The following is a 19621-nucleotide window of genomic DNA, read 5'->3' on the forward strand; positions in this document are numbered from 1 at the left end:
CTTTACACTGGTTTATTGTTTAGGGAGACCCTTGATACAGCTCTTTGTGAGCGATACATGTCGGGTCAGACTCCCAGGTTTTTGGCTGATATGGAGCTAAGTATTTAAGCACTTTATATTTATATATATATATATATATACAGACAAGATATTTATCCTGTATTTATTTCGTATGGGATCAAAACTGGCACAACGACACTTTATAAATACTTGAAGGGACAGCCAATGATGAGGCACCACATAATTCTTCCCGCAGTTATAAGATAATACAGCTGTGGAGTGGTGGGGCTTAGGCTTCCTATAAAATCAAGGAGTATTGAGGATATAAGAGGAATTTATCCAGCCCCGATTATATTTGAATGTTATGTGCTTTAGGCATCCGATCTAAGTAGTTAATGAGCCAATTAAAGGTCTTAACAAGCGATAATTGGTACTTAGGTATCCAAAGGACGTAGACGCCAATTTGTAGATGCAGCCACAATTTCATGGAAACCCATATTTAAAACTAATACAATAGGTGTGGGTGTGGAATGGATGTGGTTTGGTCAATGACTCAATTTGGGCGTCCTTTGATTCATTTATATAACACTGAGCGACCTAGGGCGTCCATATGTTGCCTATATTGTAGGCAAATTAAAACAAGGTCTACTTTTGAGCTTAGTCTGGGCTTCAAATAGATCTGAGTTCTATGGACAGAACTTAGGCACTCTTTGGACGTACTTCCAGAACTTAGGCACAGTTTGGATGTCCTTAATGCAATCTATTAAATAGCTCTCTGGGTTTTTATTTTTGCTTTATTAAGCTCAAAATACATTTAAGGCACCACATAAACGGGGCACATCAAAACAGATATATTGCATGCAAAACCTATTTTTGTGGACAAACAGCCATGCTATTTGCTAATTAGCGGAAAAAATCCATTATCTGATCACCCGTAGTTTTGATACACCTGTCTCTTACCGAAAATAAATTTTATTGTTTAGAAAAAAAGATAGTGTCATAGTGACTTTGTATGGAAATTGATAATATTGAGAGTAGAAATATTGAAACTTGCCTGTGTCAAGCACTTTACAGATTTCCAAAAAATTCTTATGGAGACATCCATGTTGGACCCTATTTTGTTCTATACTATTTGGGATTCTGCCAGGTACTTGTGACCTGGATTGATCACTGTTGGAAACAGGATACTGGGCAAGATGGACTATTGGTCTGACCCAGTACGGCTAGTCTTATATTCTTTAGTAAAGACTAAGGGCTCCTTTTACAGAGGTGCATAAGGGCCTTAATGCGTGGAATAGCGCGCGCTAGACCTTAACGCCAGCATTGAGCTGGCATTATTCTAGAAGTGTACCGCGCGGTAATTTTGTGCGTGCGCTAAAAACGCTAGCGCACCTTAGTAAAAGGAGCCCTGAGTGGCAGAAATCATACCTACATTCTTGAACAGAAGTAAATACTCATGCCTTGATTATTAAAATATGCTCATAAAGGTCATGGATTTGATATGTTAACAGGCTTTATAATCTACATGCATATTTTAAAATTCTATCGACATTCTGCCCAAACTCTATCTCTCTACATCAGGGATCTCAAAGTACCTCCCCAAGGGCCGCAATCCAGTCGGGTTTTCAGGACTTCCCCAATGAATATGCATGAGATCTATTTGCATGCACTGCTTTCAATGCATATTCATTGGGGAAATCCTGAAAACCCGACTGGATTGCGGCCCTCGAGGAGGGACTTTGAGACCCCTGCTCTACATGCATACTAGGAAAGTCTGTACCACCTGATTCTTTTACACATGTCAGAATTTTAGAACAGGCCACATGTGTACAAAAAATGACTTTAAAAAATTACCCCTAAATGTTAAAAAGAATCTTGTACCTTATGAATATTTTTATGAAGACAGTGCATATCAGATAGCAGAAGATGTCAAAACTTTGCATAATGTTTTTCTATTTTCAAACTCAGAATATGATTATATTTATTTTCATGAAATGATGAATATGATTTTTCAAGTTTATGAAAAGGAATATACGAGCCCAACTCAGTTTTTTTTTTTAAATCAATACATTAACACATTGTGAGAAACTGAAAGGAAAGAGAAATGCTAAAATTAAAAGCCATTCAGTTTTAAGTTAATTTGCAAGCACACATTTTTAAATGAAAAATTCTCCTGTAACCTAGAAAGGCATGTACACTAAAATAAGACCTTTTCTCTGTACTATATTAATTTTTTCTACAGAAAGACAAAGTTATTTTGTAACCCCCATCTCCTACCAACTGATAAATATGTTTTTTGACATTTAATAACAGAAATGCATGAAAACTTGTTTTATAAGGTTGTCATTCTTTTAAGCCAATAAAGAATGCCAGATTTATAATAATCTCTTTGTTTATATCCGAGAGGTAATGTACCATGAAGCACTGCTTCCTGTAAACCATACTATCACCTGTTGACATTAGTTTAAACTTTACAATGTACACTCTTTATCTACATACAAGCATACCCAGTAGCTCGATAATAGTTTGGCAAAAGTACACCAAAAATATCTTGTCTGAACTCTTAACCCTTTATAGGCTTAACTTTATATGAGAAGTTCATAGTTTCAAGTTTATTGTAGTTTTGATTTAAACGCAATATCAAGTATTTTCAATGCGTATAACAATATTAAAAATTTGGGGGAACAAATAAAATCATTTGAGACGGTAAAACATACAAACCTATCCATAGTTAATAAAGATACATAAGGAATATAAGGATAAACTACCGTACGTTTGTTTTAAAAGAAAAATAACGAAAATTAAAAAAAAAACATTTGGGAAAGGAGCAACATCAGGAAGGGTATTAAAAAAAATTTATGTGCCTTTATAAATTAGGCACTTAGATCTAGCCCCAATAGAGCAAAAATGCTTATAGACAAATTTATACCTGCCCAGAAAAACCATATACATTTGTGCATGTACTCTGTGTGTGTACTCTAAGCCAGTGATTCCCAACCCTGTCCTGGAGGAACACCAGGCCAATCGGGTTTTCAGGCTAGCCCTAATGAATATGCATGAGAGAGATTTGCATATGATGGAAGTGATAGGCATGCAAATTTGCTTCATGCATATTCATTAGGGCTAGCCTGAAAACCCAATTGGCCTGGTGTTCCTCCAGGACAGGGTTGGGAACCACTGCTCTAAGCTGTCACACAATTCTATAAAAGCTCATTGCTGTGCATAAAGTGGGCTTGCAAATATACACCGTAATTTGCTGTTGTCACAGGAGTTCTTAAGGAAGGAAACAGAAAACTCAGAACAATAAGTAGCTAAGTCAACAAAATTTAGCTGGTCTTAAACAATTATCAGTTGCAAAAAAAACAAACAAACCTCAAAATGCTTAGGGCTCCTTTTACAAAGGCGTGCTAGCAGTTTTAGCGCGCACTTAAATACAGTGCGCGCTAGCCGCTACCGCCTCCTCTTGAGCAGGCGGTAGTTTTTCAGGTAGCGTGCACTATAGCACGTGCTAATCCGGTGCGTGCGCTACAAAACACTAGAACACCTTTGTAAAAGGAGCCCTTAATCTCTAAAGTAAACTAAAACTAAAACTTAACCTTATATACCGGGTCTTCAAACAAAGGAAGCTCGACGCGGTTAACAATAAATTAAAAAAATAAAATAAACTGAAATACAAGCGAGTTAGTTTTCAAAATGTTTAGCGAATAAAAAGGTTTTTAGAAGTTTACGGAAGAGTTGGAAGGAACTGGGACACCCGCTCTTCTGTCGTGCACATAAGTTCTTCACTCCCTAAACTGTACTGTTCCCTTGGATTTTTGCAGCCCAAATGCATGACCTTGCATTTCTTAGCATTAAATTGTAGCTGCCAAATTTCAGACCATTGTTCATGTTTTGCCAGGTCTTTCTTCATGTTATTCACACCATCCAGGGTGTCTACCCTATTGCAGATTTTGGTATCATCCGCAAAGAGGCAAATCTTACCCGACAATCCTTCAGCAATATCATTTATAAAAATGTTAAAAATAACAGGCCGAAGAACAGAACCTTGAGGCACACCACTGGTAACTCCTCATCTTCCACTCAACCAGTTCCTGACCCAGCCCATCGCTTTGGGACCCATCCCAAGGGCACTCAGTTTATTTATTAGACGTCTGTGTGGAACACTATCAAAGGCTTTGCTAAAATCTAAATACACCACATCTAGCGCACATCCTCTATCCAATTCTCTGGTTACCCAGTCAAAGAAATTGATCAGATTTGTCTGACAAGACCTACTTCTGGTGAATCCATGGTGGAACTAAGGCAGAATGGGGTAGGGTCATGTGTCTGGCGTTTTGCAGAAGAAAATATGGTAACCCTACCTGAAGCAGCATGTTGGTGATAAGTGAAGAAAGTTAAGTTAAAACCAATAAATTAAATAAATAAATAAATAAAACTATTCTTTTGAATTGCATTGTAAGGATAATTCATATTAAGCTTTCTGGAAGGCTTGCTTTTCTGAGAATGACAATTCAGAATTTCTAATTTTTTCTTACATAGCTGTAGTTTGTTATGAGGTTTAATTTCCTTAGATATATATGGAAAAACAGGCTTTACATCAGAAAAATGCCTTATAAAATCAGTCCCATGTACAGACCCTTAGGGTTCTGCTTCTTAAGGATTGTAGCTGGACTTTGACTTATATATACCCCTATAGATTCTGGAACATGGGGGAGAGTTTTCCTGACCATTGACAGATATATTGGGAAGAGTCCACTCTTGAAGAGAAACTGCAGCTGGTATTTAACTCCATCCCTGTTTAAAATTAATTTTCTTAGGCTCCTTGTTCCCTGACCATTGCACCACACACAGTCCAGTGCACCCGGAGAAGTAAAGGAATGGAAGGAGTACCAGAGCAGTTTAGAACGCTATATTAGCTGGAAGAACCAGGCTCTTATAAAAATCATGATGGGTGTATTAAGTACATTCAATACACACAAAATATTGCTTCTGAAAATAAGTACTGTATGCCAAGTCCCTGAGCTTGGCAACCACCAAAATCAAAATTTAAGTTTGCTTCAATCAGGGTGTGCATAAGTACATGCCATCAAAATACTCTAAATAACCACTGTGAACACTCTCTTGGAGAAGGAAAAAGCTTCTGATCATGGAGTGCCAGCAACAATGGTTCCACTACATACACATCACAGGCATAAAAAAAAACCCTCAATGATTCTTATAAAATATTGTGATATCCTTATGCCTAACCAGCAGTTTGTCTGGGTTTTGGAAAGCTCTGGCTGTGTCTGGAGGGCCTCTGAGCATATGTGGATGATGTCACACACGTCCGCACATCATCAAAGCCCTCGGATGCGTAGCTACCATCAAAAACTCCCAAAACAGAAATCTCTCTTCTAGTATTCTTCATATTGCATTTATTCTTTATATTATATTTTCTCTTCTAGTATTCTTTATATTGCATTTTTTATGACAACAATGTCTTATGGCTGACGCATTCGACGCCCAATGATGTGCGCGAATAAACCACACCCACTAACTACATGGTAAAGGGTGAGGAACAACTGCATGCGTACATTGTATCAAGAACCAACAAGAATACTCTGTACATGCGTTTCGATCGCTGTAGGGCGTGCGTCCAATCAGATCATTTGCATGTAAACTTGGTTATGTATCGGTTGCTTGGCAAAAATCGGCCAGAGAATCGGCCAACAACGATCCTGTCGGTAAGTTTAGTGAATCGGACCCTATGTTCTTATGATGAAAAACTCTTTTATGTTTTAATCTGTTTTTATTAACAAGAAAAAAAACCACACACCAACAAATGCAAAATGGCAGACAAGAATTGAAATTATACAAGACAGGGACCCTCCCCCCCAAGAGGACTGGACTCTGATGTCCTCCTAGGGTACAAAGGCATCCCTACCCTCAACCTCCCTCCAAATAGACACCCCCCCCTACCTCCTCACCCCCCAACACCTCCCTCCCCTCTCCCCCCAATGCCAAGAATCAAGGTCAGACAGGCAGGGTAGGATACAACTGCAGTCTGTTCAAAATGCGACTACGACTCCGGGAAGGCAAAATGTCCAAATAAGGAGACCAAATACGGACAAAGTCTCTGCTTCTGCAGCGAGAGGAATAAGCCATGGCGGCCTCCCAGCCCAAAAGTTCATGTAATTTATTCCTCCAATACCAGAAGGAGGGAGGAACATCAGCCAGCCAGAAATTCAAAATACACTTTTCCCCCAGAATATAACATTTGCTCAAAAACAATTTCTCAGCAGAGGTATAAACAGAAAAAAGCTTATGAAATACGGAGAGAGGGACAGGAACAGGCAACAGACCCAGAAGAAAGGAAGCCAAATCCCCCCAAATGCCCTGAACACTTTCACAACTCCAAAGGCCATGAAAGTAAGAATTCACCTCCGTGTTACAAGTAAGACAGTATTGGGTGGCAACACAGCCCATATGGTAGGCCTGACTCTGGGAGGTATACGCTCTTTTTTAAATGCTGCATTTGGCAAGACTGCCCACGTTAGATCTAGCCATAGCCATGTGAAACACTTTTAGCAATATCTGTTTAGCAAACGCCAACATTTTCAAAGAAAGGAAATGGAAAACCAAAAGTGGAGGTAAGGTTATAAACTGGCAAGCAGTTTCTTGGGCACAAACAAGACCCATCAGTACCTGCAAACACGAAAAGAGAACCTGTGCCATCATCTGACCCACATTCAGAACCATACAGGGTAATTTTTCTCAAAATTACTGAATCTCTGCTCTTCAGAGTAATGCTTGCTGGCAACATTTGTTTCCAGAGAGACATCAAAAAGGCAGTTCAAAACAAAGTTCTGCTTATGTAGATTTATTAAGCACCACGTTCTTTCCTTTGAAAGCAAAATCCCTTAAAAAAAAAAACCTGTACATTCTGCTGATGCTATACTATTTTATGTTCACCTTACAACTGCTTCCAGCAGTGCCATTCACAATCATTCAGCAGGAGGTGTAAACAGAGATCTGCACCCAAAGGGCAGGAAGAATCACTGGCTTAGCACAAAACTGCTCAGATAATTTTCCCCTTTTGTTTTATCATCATGTGTTACTCCTTTTTTTTTCTTTTTTTTTCGAGGTACTATAACACAATCACACAGTATTTAACGATGTACTAATGAAAATGTTTTTTTTTTTTAATTTTTGTTGTTTTCTGTTCTGTGTAAGCAGGCAAACACCAAAAGTGCCAACAGGACAAATAGAACTACAGGTTCAAAATCACACCAAAAAACCCAGTAGGGACAGACAATGAACACCCCACAGAGGATCACCGATGTAAAAAGGTCTTGTTTATTCTAATAAAGGACATATACAAACTGTGGACCCAACAAAGCACTGTGTTTCGGTGACTAAAACAGCCTGCATCGGGGGTCACAGGTAACAAATCCTTTGTTAATACAAGGCTGGGTCAATCAAACACACAAAAAAGGGCCGAGCGCTGAATAACTGTTGAAGCAGTTCAAAAGCAGGCACCATTTCAAGTATCATATGTTAAAAATTGCGGTGCACGCTAATCCAAACTGCAAACAAAAATGCACATCCCTAGTATTTCAAGAAACTACTGTAGATGTACCATAGTCCAAATTGAACTGCATTTCAGGGGTAAAAACACTCCCATTATAATGCTGTTTCCTGAACACTTAGGGGGAGATTCTCAAGACTTTTACGTGGTTGTGAAACCGGTTCCAGCTGGTTTAGCGTTCATGTATTTTAGCGGCAAATTCTCAACATGGCTTATCGTGGCCTTTTCTGAGCTTCCTAGCAGTCTCCAACTCTGCCAAACGAGGTGGCTTTTCTCTAAAATGTAATTACCCCTCCCTCTTCGATATATTAAATCCCTCTAAACTTTCTCTTTACTAAGTCTCTCAACTTTTCATTGGAGTTCCTTCCTATATCAATTCCTGTAAACCGTGCCGAGCTCTACATTTGTGGAGAGGATGCGGTATACAAACTTAAGGTTTAGTTTAGTTTTAGTTTAATATTTAAATAAGCACTCCAGGCCAATTCTGTATTATCATCGAGCGATTCCCTAACCTCGCTGTCCTACATTTATGAGCAAAATTTTCCAGCAGGTCTGAGCTGCCCTAGACTTACTTTCTGTTCAGTGCCTGAGCATTTAGACATTGACAGGAAAATAAGGCTCGACAGCTCAGACCTGCCAGAAAATTTTGCCGCCATCAATCAACACCCTCCCTCCCCCCCCCCCCCACACACAGGCCTACTGGCCACAGGTGAGGCATCCCTCCAGCCAGTCTTCGTAAACAAGGTAAGGAGGGGTGGGAGGCTTTGGAGGCACAAGGGGACATGATGGCAGCAGAGGGTGTGGGCATCCCTCCTGCTGCTGGGGGGATGTCGGGGGGGGGTTGCTTGACAACGGGAAGGAGTAGGCATCTCTCTCGCTGCAGGGGGGGGGTGTTGTGTAGCAGCGGGAGAGAATGGGCATCTCTCCCGCTGTTATTGTGTTTTGGGGGGTTTTTGTTTTTGCATTTTTTTCTGTGCATGCGCCCATCGCTATCAACCTAGCTATCGCCCAGCAAAGGGCACATGCAAATTTAGCGAGTCTTTGCTACTCTCTGCCAACCTCATTTACATGACGACTCACTTTTTTTTAATTCACTACCAGAACAGCTGCGATAGCAGCCTGTCATTTTTTAAGAATCTAGGCCTGGGTGATTTAATTTAATTTACGAAGAAGCTTTTAGAGATCTCTCCCTCCAACACATCACTGCATATGTAAGGACTGTCTGGATCAGTGTAGCAGGGCCCCAGTTAAGAACATAAGAAATGCCTCTGCTGGGTCAGACCTGAGGTCCATCGTGTCCAGCAGCTCGCTCAAGCGGCGGCCCCAACAGGTCCAGGACCTGTGCAGTGATCCTCTATTTATAGCCTTCTATCCCCCTTTCCAGCAGGAAACTGTCCAATCCTTTCTTAAACCCCAATATTGTACTCTGCCCTATTACGTCCTCTGGAAGCGCATTCCAGGTGTCCACCACACGCTGGGTAAAGAAGAACTTCCTAGCATTTGTTTTGAATCTGATAAACAGATAATTAATAACACTAACATCTCATCGAGAATGAAATAAATCAGAAAGCAAAAGGGTGACTTTTCTCTGTTTTTCTTCCTCTAACTGCAAACTACCGTATTTTCGCGGATATAACGCGCACCATTGTAAAACGCGCACAGGGGTATAGCGCGCAGAAATCACGATGATATGTACAAAAACTTTTCTATACCGCGCTCAGGCATATAACGCGCATGCTGCCCGACTCTCCTCTGGCCACCCCGACTCTCCTTTCGCCCTCCCCGACTCTCATCTGGTTGCCCCGACTCACCCTGACTTTCGGTGCACTGCCCCGACTCTCCTCTGGTTGCCCCGACTCACCCTGACTTTCGGTGCACTGCCCCGACTCTCCTCTGGTTGCCCCGATCTGCCTGTCCCCCTTGAAGATCTGCCTGTCCCCCTTGAAGTCCTGTCCCCCCTTGAAGGTCTGCCTGTCCCCCCTTGAAGGTCTGCCTGTCCCCCCTTGAAGTCCTGTCCCCCTTGAAGGTCTGCCTGTCCCCCTTGAAGATCTGCCTGTCCCCCCTTGAAGTCCTGTCCCCATCCTGAAAGCCTGATGCCCCCCCTCGACGTCCGATTCTTCTCCCCCCTCGGCAGGACCACTCGCACCCCCACCCCGAAGGACCGCCGACTCCCGACAATATTGGGCCAGGAGGGAGCCCAAATCCTCCTGGCCACGGCGACCCCCTAACCCCACCCCGCACTACATTACGGGCAGGAGGGATCCCAGGCCCTCCTGCCCTCGACGCAAACCCCCCTCCCCCCCAGCCAACCCGCGACCCCCCTGGCCGACCCCCACGACCCCCCCACCCCCCTTCCCCGTACCTTTGGAAGTTGGCCGGACAGACGGGAGCCAAACCCGCCTGTCCGGCAGGCAGCCAACGAAGGAATGAGGCCGGATTGGCCCATCCGTCCTAAAGCTCCGCCTACTGGTGGGGCCTAAGGCGCGTGGGCCAATCAGAATAGGCCCTGGAGCCTTAGGTCCCACCTGGGGGCGCGGCCTGAGACACATGGTCGGGTTTGGCCCATGTGCCTCAGGCCGCGCCCCCAGGTGGGACCTAAGGCTCCAGGGCCTATTCTGATTGGCCCACGTGCCTTAGGCCCCACCAGTAGGCGGAGCTTTAGGACGGATGGGCCAATCCGGCCTCATTCCTTCGTTGGCTGCCTGCCGGACAGGCGGGTTTGGCTCCCGTCTGTCCGGCCAACTTCCAAAGGTACGGGGAAGGGGGGTGGGGGGGGGGTCGTGGGGGTCGGCCAGGGGGGTCGCGGGTCGGCTGGGGGGGCGGTCGGAGGTTCTTGGGGGGGCGGTCGTTGGAGGGAGGGGGGTTTGCGTCGAGGGCAGGAGGGCCTGGGATCCCTCCTGCCCGTAATGTAGTGCGGGGTGGGGTTAGGGGGTCGCCGTGGCCAGGAGGGTTTGGGCTCCCTCCTGGCCCGATATTGTTGGGGAGTCGGCGGTCCTTCGGGGTGAGGGTGCGAGTGGTCCTGCCGGGGGGGGGATGTATCGGACGTCGGGGAGTCGGCCGGGCAAGAGGGCTTGGGCTCCCTCTTGCTCCGATCGTGGATGCGGGTGCGGGTGGGAGCGCGTGCGAGCGGTCGTTCGGGGTGGGGGTGCGAGCGGTCCTGCTGGGGGGGTGAATCGGGCGTCGGGCGGGGTGGGAACTATGTTTAAAAACTTTTGTATACCGCGCTCAGGCATATAACGCGCGAGGGGTATGCGCGGTACGTAAAATCACGTATAACGCGCGCGTTATATCCGCGAAAATACGGTAAACTGTTTTAAAGGTCTTTAACTAAAAGATATTTTAAATACAATTTTATAATGGTAATGCACATGATCTGAAAAGTTGTCTTGGAGCCAAAAATATTGCTGGCTTTCGTTCAGATGTAGTAGCAGTCATTGAACTGCTTTTACAGAAATGGAGAATAGATTCAAAAAGGTACCTCAGAATGTGTCTTAGGAAAACAGCCAAATCTCAGTCATACAATAACAATCTCTTTGGAAGAGGCAGTCAAACTCTACCACACAAGATGAGCTTATTGCAACATTATCACTACATCTGCATTCAAATGGAAGGTGGAAAAAAAAAAAACCCCAAACAAACTTTCAGCTGCTCTGCTGGCATGAAACCAGACAGCAGATATATCCCCAAAGCATTACACTGCCCTTAATGTTCAAACCCTTTGGAGGGTTAAATCATTTCAAAGACGCTCTTTGCATTTCAAACATGCAAACAGACACATACACTGCATCCACATGCAAACACAAACATGTTCTCATAAAGCGTTGGGACTCTAGCCTGGTTTCATAAAATTAGCGTTACCAGATTTTCCGTTTGGAAAATCCGGACCCCTTGACCCGCCCCCCAGTTCCACTCATCCACACCCTGTTACGCCCCAGTCCTACCCCCAATCACGCCCTAGCCCCATTCCTCGCTGCCTGACGGCGATTTGAGAGAAGCTTTTCAAAACCCGGACATAGTGCCAGTTTTGAAAAGCTGTCCGGGGAAATCTGGATGTCTGGTAACCCTACATAAAATAGCTTGAAAAAACAAGACAATGTCTTCTTCTCTTGGGTGCTGTGCTATTTACTTAGTTTCCCCCTCCCACCAACCAGCTCTGCCCAACATTATGTAAAGTTTTTGCATTTGCTCCAGTTTTCTCAGTTGCAACATCCCTCTAGTACTTCATCCCATTCCTCTTACATTTCTACTCCTTCTCAGTAAAGCCACTCCCGACCCCACCTTCCCCCTCACCAGGGCACTTGCTTGTTCTGCTGGTTCTCTCCAAGGACAAGTGCAGAGCTCAGCTTCCCCCACAGCCCTTGCAGCACAGTTCCCTCCTTCCTCTGACTATAGCAGCCTTTCCTACCACAGTCTATGTACTGGAAGGTGGAAGGATTAGAGAGCTGGTCTCTAAAAGATATCCACAGTTACTTTACAAATTTGTAGAATCTTGAAAAAATTCAGACAGTTGACAATCTCAAGCTCCTGAGTACCTTGGTCCATCTGAGTGGGCCTACCCTAAACTTTTGGCCTTACGTTTCGCCAGAAATAACACTGGAAAGGGAATCGGCAGGAAGAAGGTTCAGTGAATTTCACCGCTGTACGCGACAACGTTGCCTCTCCATCCTACAAACACTTCTAAGAAACTGGTAGGCCTGCTCCAGGAGGCGCAAAGGGGCTGATGGGTGAGTTATAGGCTTTTTTGCCAGTAGCCACGGTCGTGAGCGAGGGAGGGGACAAGGGAGGGGAGCTGCTGGACTCACGAGGGGGGTTGCTTGGGCTGCTGGACCGGCTGGAGCTGAAGGGCAGGGAGACATTTGCTGGATCTGGTCTAGGGATTGGGGGAAGAAGGGAAACAGGTGCTGGGCCCATGTGGTGGCTGGAGTGGAGCTGGAGGGGAGAGATGACAGACCCATACCTGGACGCTGAACATAGAATAATATAATTCTTTATTTATATACCACGAATATGCCTTTCGCTTCAAGGGAGGGGCTAGAGGTGTTGAATCCCATGGGATGGGGGCTAGAGGAAAAGGAGAGAGGTGCAGGATTTGCAGGGAAGAAGAGAGAGAAGGAAAGGAAAGAGTAAAGCTGAACCAAGGGGATGAAGGAAGAGTGAGTAAAATATTGAACATAGCGGAGAGAGGGAAGAGAGCATGAGAGACACATTGATGTAAGGGAGTAAGAGAGGGGAGAAGCTGGACACAGGGAGATATACAAAAAGAGGGGACATGGTGGGCATGGATGGTAGCATAGGAACAGGGACAAAAAGTGGAACGCTGCATCTGCATGGGGGTGGTATATGGACATAGAGGGATAATGATAGACATGGAAGGGCATATGGACACAGAGAGAAGATGGCTAGGCATGGGGAGAATAACATTACATTACATTACATTAGGGATTTCTATTCCGCCATTACCTTGCAGTTCAAGGTGGATTACAAAAGAATTATCCAAGATGTATTACAACAAGAACTTACAAAAAAAAAAAAAATTTGTAATTTTCAAAAAGAGTGAGAAATGGGTAAGGTTATTTGTTTGGGGTAGTTGGCTTTAGTGAGAGGTGGAGTTTGAGACTTGCGGTATTATTTCGTTTTTCAGGGTTTTCTTGAAGAGTATCATCTTTATTTCTTTTCTAAAAGACTTGTAGTCAAGGGATGCCGTCAGTAGATTGGCGATTTGGTTGTCTAGTTTGGCTGCTTGAGTGGCCAGGAGGCCATTATATAGTTTTTTCCGTTTGACCTCCTTAATTGGGGGGTATGAGAATGGGGTGTGAGTTTTCCTATGTCTGGTTGCGGTGTTGTGGATGAGGCGGTTATTCAGGTAGTTTGGACTGTCTCCGTATAAAGTCTTAAATAGTAGGCAGTAGAATTTAAATTGTATTCTTGCTGGGATCGGAAGCCAGTGCGATTGGAGATATGCTTCTGTAATGTGATCATGTTTCTTTAATGAGTACATGAGTCTTAGTGCTGGGTTTTGGATAGTAACTTTGGATAGTTTGTAGTTGTTTTGTTATGGTTGTAGGGCATGGGAGGTAGAGGATATTACAGTAGTCAAGTAGGCCTAGTATTAAGGACTGAACTATGAGCTGGAATTGAGTTTTCTCGAAGAATTTCTGAACTTGTCTTAAGTTTCTCATGACTAAGAATGACTTTTGTATTGTTTTATTGATTTGCGGTTGCATGGTGCAGCATCTGTCGATAGTTATTTCTAGCAGTTTTAGGGTGGTTTGTATGGGGTAGTTGATTGCATTGATTTCAATGTTGGTTATGGTTGGTATTTTGTTGTTTTCTAGGAGGATGAATTTCGTTTTATCTGGGAATAAGAATGCAGAAGGAAGATGCTGGACAGGCGAGGCATAGGGATATATAGGAGTGATACTGTACACAGGAAGAGGGGATCATAGAATGGTGAGATGATGAAGACAGGGAGATGGGCTAAGGGGAAATACTAGAGGGACGTATAGGAGACAAAGAAGGGAGATGCTGAACATGGGGAACAATACATACACAGAGATAGAAGATGGATGGTGAACATGGAGAAAGAAAAAAATGTCAAATGGTCAGGAGACCCTGGCAAGTGAGTTAAGAGAAGTCAAAAGAAACCTGAGACCAACATGATGTGAAGAATAAAATGATGAGACAACTGCGGACAGAAAAAAAAGACAACATAGGTACCTAACATTTTGTACTATAAAAGAAAGTCTTGAACACTTGGGAAAATAAGTGCTAGATACCCACCTTCAGCTGGGCTGACATCTGTAGGGAGACTTTTCCAGTCAAGAGTCCAACTAGGACAGGGGTGAGGAGAAAACCTGGCTTCAATCCCTTTTTCCTGTACAACAAAAAAAGCCCCCAAATATAGCTTAATACAATCACATCACAAATAATTGGGTAATTTTCTAATGGACACATTCTAACCTTAAACACAATACAAAATAAAGCACTCTAGTTCATGCCCACATAGCTTGAAGGATAAATATTACCTATATCATAAGAACAGACCAAAGGTTCACCAACACTGCCACAGGTTTAATATTATTCCCTTTATTTTTACTTAGCCCTGCCTCTCACAGTGCCCAGGAAGTGATGTTCCTAGATGCTCTGCTGGCTATATCACAGCCTCACATTAGCAGCATCACATTCTGTTGGCTCTCTTAAACTTGTATTTAGCATGTTCCAAACTCTCTTTCTTTCTATTACAGCTGGCATACCTGTGCTCCCAGTGCCTCCTCATTGCACATTTGATATCCTTGTGTTGACCCCCCTCCCCCCACTTCACCATGCCCAGGAGAAGATGCTCCCAGAAGCCCTGCTGGCTTTATTACAGACTCATAGTGGAAGTGTCATGTGGCACTGCTACTTTGGGTTTACTCTCTCTCTACCACTCAAATTATTAATTCTTTACTATCCTCCTTTTATTCACTCTGAAGGCTTTCAAAAATTGATATCCTCTCTCTTCTATTTAATTAACTGGTTCCCTCTGCTCATAATTCTTGCAGATTTTAATCTCCATGCTAAGAATCCCCTGAGGTCTTACGATCGAACACTCGTTAACCAGATGTCTTCACTGAAACATGTGCAATTTATTTCACTTCTGACTCATATAGCTGGATATACCCTTGTTCTTATCTTCTTACCCACTCATTCTCCTGTTGATCTCCATCAAGTTAGCTGCTAGTTATCCAGTGCTTTGGTCTGACCAGCTTGCTATTACATTCTCATAACCTTCCACTGTAAAGCCCATTCCCTTGAAGAAAATCTTTAAATCTGTTTGCAACATTTCTAATATTCAACCTGAAACCCTTTCTGTAATCCCTTCATTTTTTACTGATGAATTTCTCTATCAGCCATAGGCTACCAGGTCAAATCCTGGGACTCTAGCCTTTCTAGAGCTAGACCACCTTGCTCTGATCAAGAATCTTACTGACAAGCCTGACTCACAGATAATTCCATCTTGGATTGCATCTTTCAACAAGTCATCTTGGTGGAGTTCTTGATCTTCTGAGGATTTCCTAAAGGGTAAGGTGCTTTAGTGACGATATTGTTAACGAGATCTCGTGGACTAAAAAAAAAAAGGTCTACTACTCCAAACTCATGGATTCCTATAATGCTATACAAAAAAATTTGCTCACTTGTTGGGTACTCTTCATTGCCCAATAGCGCTAACAATTTTCAAAATACTTTAGGTTCCTTTTATCCTCAAAAATCCTAGATATCCTTTATTGTCTGCTCTGACTTGGCCTTCTCACGTAATAACCAAAAAATACTTCAGAACGCCACTGGAAGGGAAGTAGAAAGGCACAATTGAGGAGAAAGGCCTTTTTGGTCATAAAACCTAGAGCTGTGAGTCTGGGGGCCACGTTCTTTCTAAAGTATCCATGTAAATGTCTGCTTCATTTACATAATAAGGATTATATATTTGTGGAGCCAACACAACTTGAAGCATTTCTTCATGCAAATGAGAAATAATGTCATACTATTTCCTTTGTTCACTAGAGGTAGGTCTTATCAGACAAATCTGATCAATTTCTTTGACTTGGTGACCAGAGAATTGGATAGAGGATGTGTGCTAGATGTGGTGTATTTAGATTTTACAAAGCCTTTGACAGTGTTCCACACAGACGTCTGATAAATAAACTGAGTGCCCTCAGGATGGGTCCCAAAGTGATGGGCGGGTCAAGAACCGGTTGAGTGGAAGGCAAAAAAGGGTAGTGATCAATGGAGATTGCTCTAAGGAACGGGATGTTACCAGTGGTGTGCCTCAAGGTTCTGTTCTTCGGCCTGTTCATATTAACATTTTTATAAACGATATTGCTAAAGGTTTGTCGGGTAAGATTTGCCTCTTTGCGAATGATACCAAAATTTGCAATAGAGTAGACATGCCGGATGGTGTGAATAAAATGAAGAAAGACCTGGTGAAGCTTGAAGAATGGTCTGAAATTTAGCAGCTAAAATTTAATGCTAAGAAATGGAAGATCATGCATTTGGACTGCAAAAACCCGAGGGAACAGTACAGATTAGAGAGTGAAGAGCTTATGTGCACGACAAAAGAGTGGGACTTGGGTGTGATTGTACGGGATGATCTTAAGGTGGCCAAGCAGGTTGAAAAGGTGACGGTGAAAGCTAGAAGGATGATAGGTTGCATAGGGAGAGGTATGGCTAGTAGGAAAAAGGAGGTATTGATGCCCCTGTGAGACCTCATTTAAAATTGAATTTTAAAAAAAGTTCTTAATTTTCTATTATACTGTACTTTTATCAATACTTTTAAAATTTCTTACCCTCTGTTTGTATTTTCCTTTCATGTATCCTTTACTATACTTATTGTAGCTCTCCCTATTTCCCTTATGTACTGGTATGTCATGTCCATATATGTTGGTTTTAGTTAATAATTAAGACCCTGTTTTAATTGTAAATTGCTTTGAATTAATGATATTGCGATACATCAAAATTTTAATAAAACTTGAAACTTGTACAATTCTGGAGGCCACACTTTCAAAAAGATATAAAAAAGATGGAGTCGGTTCAGAAAAAGGCTACTAAAATGGTATATGGTCTTCATCATAAGGCATATGGGGACAGACTTAAAGATCTCAATCTGTATACTTTGGAGAGGGGAGATATGATAGAGATGTTTAAATGCGCATGAGTCAAGTCTCTTTAATTTGAAAGGAAACTCTGGAATGAGAAGGCATAGGATGAAGTTAAGAGGTAATAGGCTCCGAAGTAATCTGAAGAAATACTTTTTTACAGAAAGGGTGGGAGATGCATGGAACAGTTTCCCAGAAGAGGTGGTGGAGACAGAGAATGTCTGAATTCAAAAGGGCCTGGGATAGGCACGTGCGATCTCTTAGAGAGAGATAGAGATAATGGTTACTGTAGATGGACAGACTAGATGGGCCATTTGGTCTTTATCTGCCATCATGTTTCTATGTTTAAGGTCATAGATTTATTATTAGTGCCTATTGGTATTGGGGATTTATTCCCAACTTTTTCCTTATCCTGGATTTTACTTTTAAAAGTTAAAACACTTTCTCTCAATAATGTGGGCTAGATGGACTTTCAAAAATATTGATGTTTTGAAGCATCAAAAGATATTTTTTCCTTTTTTGTGCCATGACCTTTACTTTGTGTAACAATATTGTTTGAAGTATTATAAATAAAATTAAAAAACTGCAAAGTTGAGTTGATGAACTGGAACAACCAAGTTTATTACAACACATGAGCCGATAAAACCAATTGCAGCTGGCAACGTGTACAGCAAAGTCTATATTGACGTGATGATGCAGCAGCAGCAGACAGTCCCAAGTTCATACCAATAAGTATAATGGTTTAGCTGGTAATCTGTGCATCAATAGTTTGTGCTTGTATAGTCAATGGTAGCAGTAAGTGAGAGCAGCAAATCCAATATGTCAAACCAGCAGGCAGATGGTGCAGCAGTGAAGTGGGTTTAAATGATGAATAAAAACAGGAGACTCTACACGGTCTATGTTTCGGCATATATAATACCCTTCATCAGGGGTCCTATGGAGATATGTATATTAATGTGAATGATACTAATGAATGAGAGTGTATATGTATAAATGTGAACCATTGTAATAACCAAGTGACTCAATAAAGAATAAGGTTAGAATCTTGAAACGGAAAAGTGGTCATAATGAAAATCTATAATGTGAATATGAGAAAGTAAAAATGAATAAATCATGGTGAAAATGTGAGAAGACTCTGATAAGTGAGAATGAAAAGAGGAGATGTAATAAAAAGGAAAGAGAGTAGGGAAAAATGTAAACGCGAAAAACATACCAACACCGAAAATGTCCAACCGATTCAAATGGAAAAGCTCATAAAATACTGCAACAGATGGAACGGGAATTGCGTGGTCAACATAAAAATGTTGTCCAGAATAAATAATTGTATAAAAACACGAGAAAAAGAACCCGAGTAACTCAATGCAAAAGAGACATCGTGTTCTCAGTATAAAATGCTTGATAAACATAAAAATGGTCGAAAACGTGGTGCAAATGATTACGGGAGACATGGTGAGAAAGAACCCAATAGGCTAAAAGCAAACAGTACAAAATTGAAGCCATCTAGAAAGGTAGATAAGAAGAATATATATGTGAAAACTTGCAGCATAAATGACAAGCTGAAATAGAAAAACAATTTTGGGACAAGGAAAAATTTTTCAAAAAAAAAAAATGAAGGTGTGCTTGACCATATATCAAGAGACTGAGATAGATATGACATGATGAGGACACTACCATGGAGTTGTCCGCTGGCATGCAGGGAAGAGATTGAAAAACAATATGGTCCATTTTGTGCATCGGAAGCTAACATGCTTGTACGCTAAACCAGTTAGAACTGGTTTAGCTTTGAACGTTAAAGGCACATTAAGTTTTGTTCATCGGGGCCTCAGATTTTTAGCCAATTGGAATGGTCAAGAGTTTTCAGAGAAATGGTTTAGAGTGGTGCCGGTTTGCAAGCCAGAGAGAAGAGAATCAGTTGAAGGACTCACAGAGGCCCTGAGAAATCACAAGAAATAATTTGGACTTCAAGAACCCCAAAAGAAATACACTGCTGAGGGATACTTAGCTACTGTGCTTCTCACAGATAGTGGATGAAAGGAAAAACTGTCAAACTTATTTGGAGAAAACAGAATTGTACTACTCCAGAAAAAAGCTATTCTCTCCCTCTAAATTTAAACACGGGAGGGGACATACTATTCCAACAATAATACAGCTTAGAGAGGGTTATTATATCATCTGTTTGGAATTCTGTCTGAAAGCAGTAAGCACTCCAACTGGGCCCCAACACCTTATTATTTAACTGAACTTATATTAGGCTAATATATTCTTTGTCAGATGTAGCAGTCTGACAACTAATTGACTGAAATCTCAGGTCTTACAATATTTGCTATTTACCTTTATATTTATGTACTGTTTTTTCCCTTGTACAAACACCCGTTTACCTTGCTGTTCCTGCTTTTTTTTTTCTTCTTAAATCCAGTTCTCTTCA

The 19621-nt window shown here is 42.1% G+C and overlaps 1 protein-coding gene across 3 annotated transcripts in view; it reads right to left on the reverse strand.

Moving 5' to 3' along the window:
* GSTCD (glutathione S-transferase C-terminal domain containing) overlaps window positions 1-19621 on the reverse strand; it is a 186073-nt gene that overhangs the window by 111516 nt on the left and 54936 nt on the right. For all 3 annotated transcript variants that reach the window (XM_033956704.1, XM_033956697.1, XM_033956688.1), the window contains one exon: window positions 14348-14441. In XM_033956704.1, coding sequence (XP_033812595.1) covers window positions 14348-14441 — 94 coding nt within the window. The remainder of the gene's footprint in view (window positions 1-14347; window positions 14442-19621) is intronic.

Source organism: Geotrypetes seraphini, chromosome 1, assembly GCF_902459505.1.
Source record: "Geotrypetes seraphini chromosome 1, aGeoSer1.1, whole genome shotgun sequence".
In the NCBI taxonomy this organism is placed as follows: Eukaryota; Metazoa; Chordata; class Amphibia; order Gymnophiona; family Dermophiidae; genus Geotrypetes; species Geotrypetes seraphini.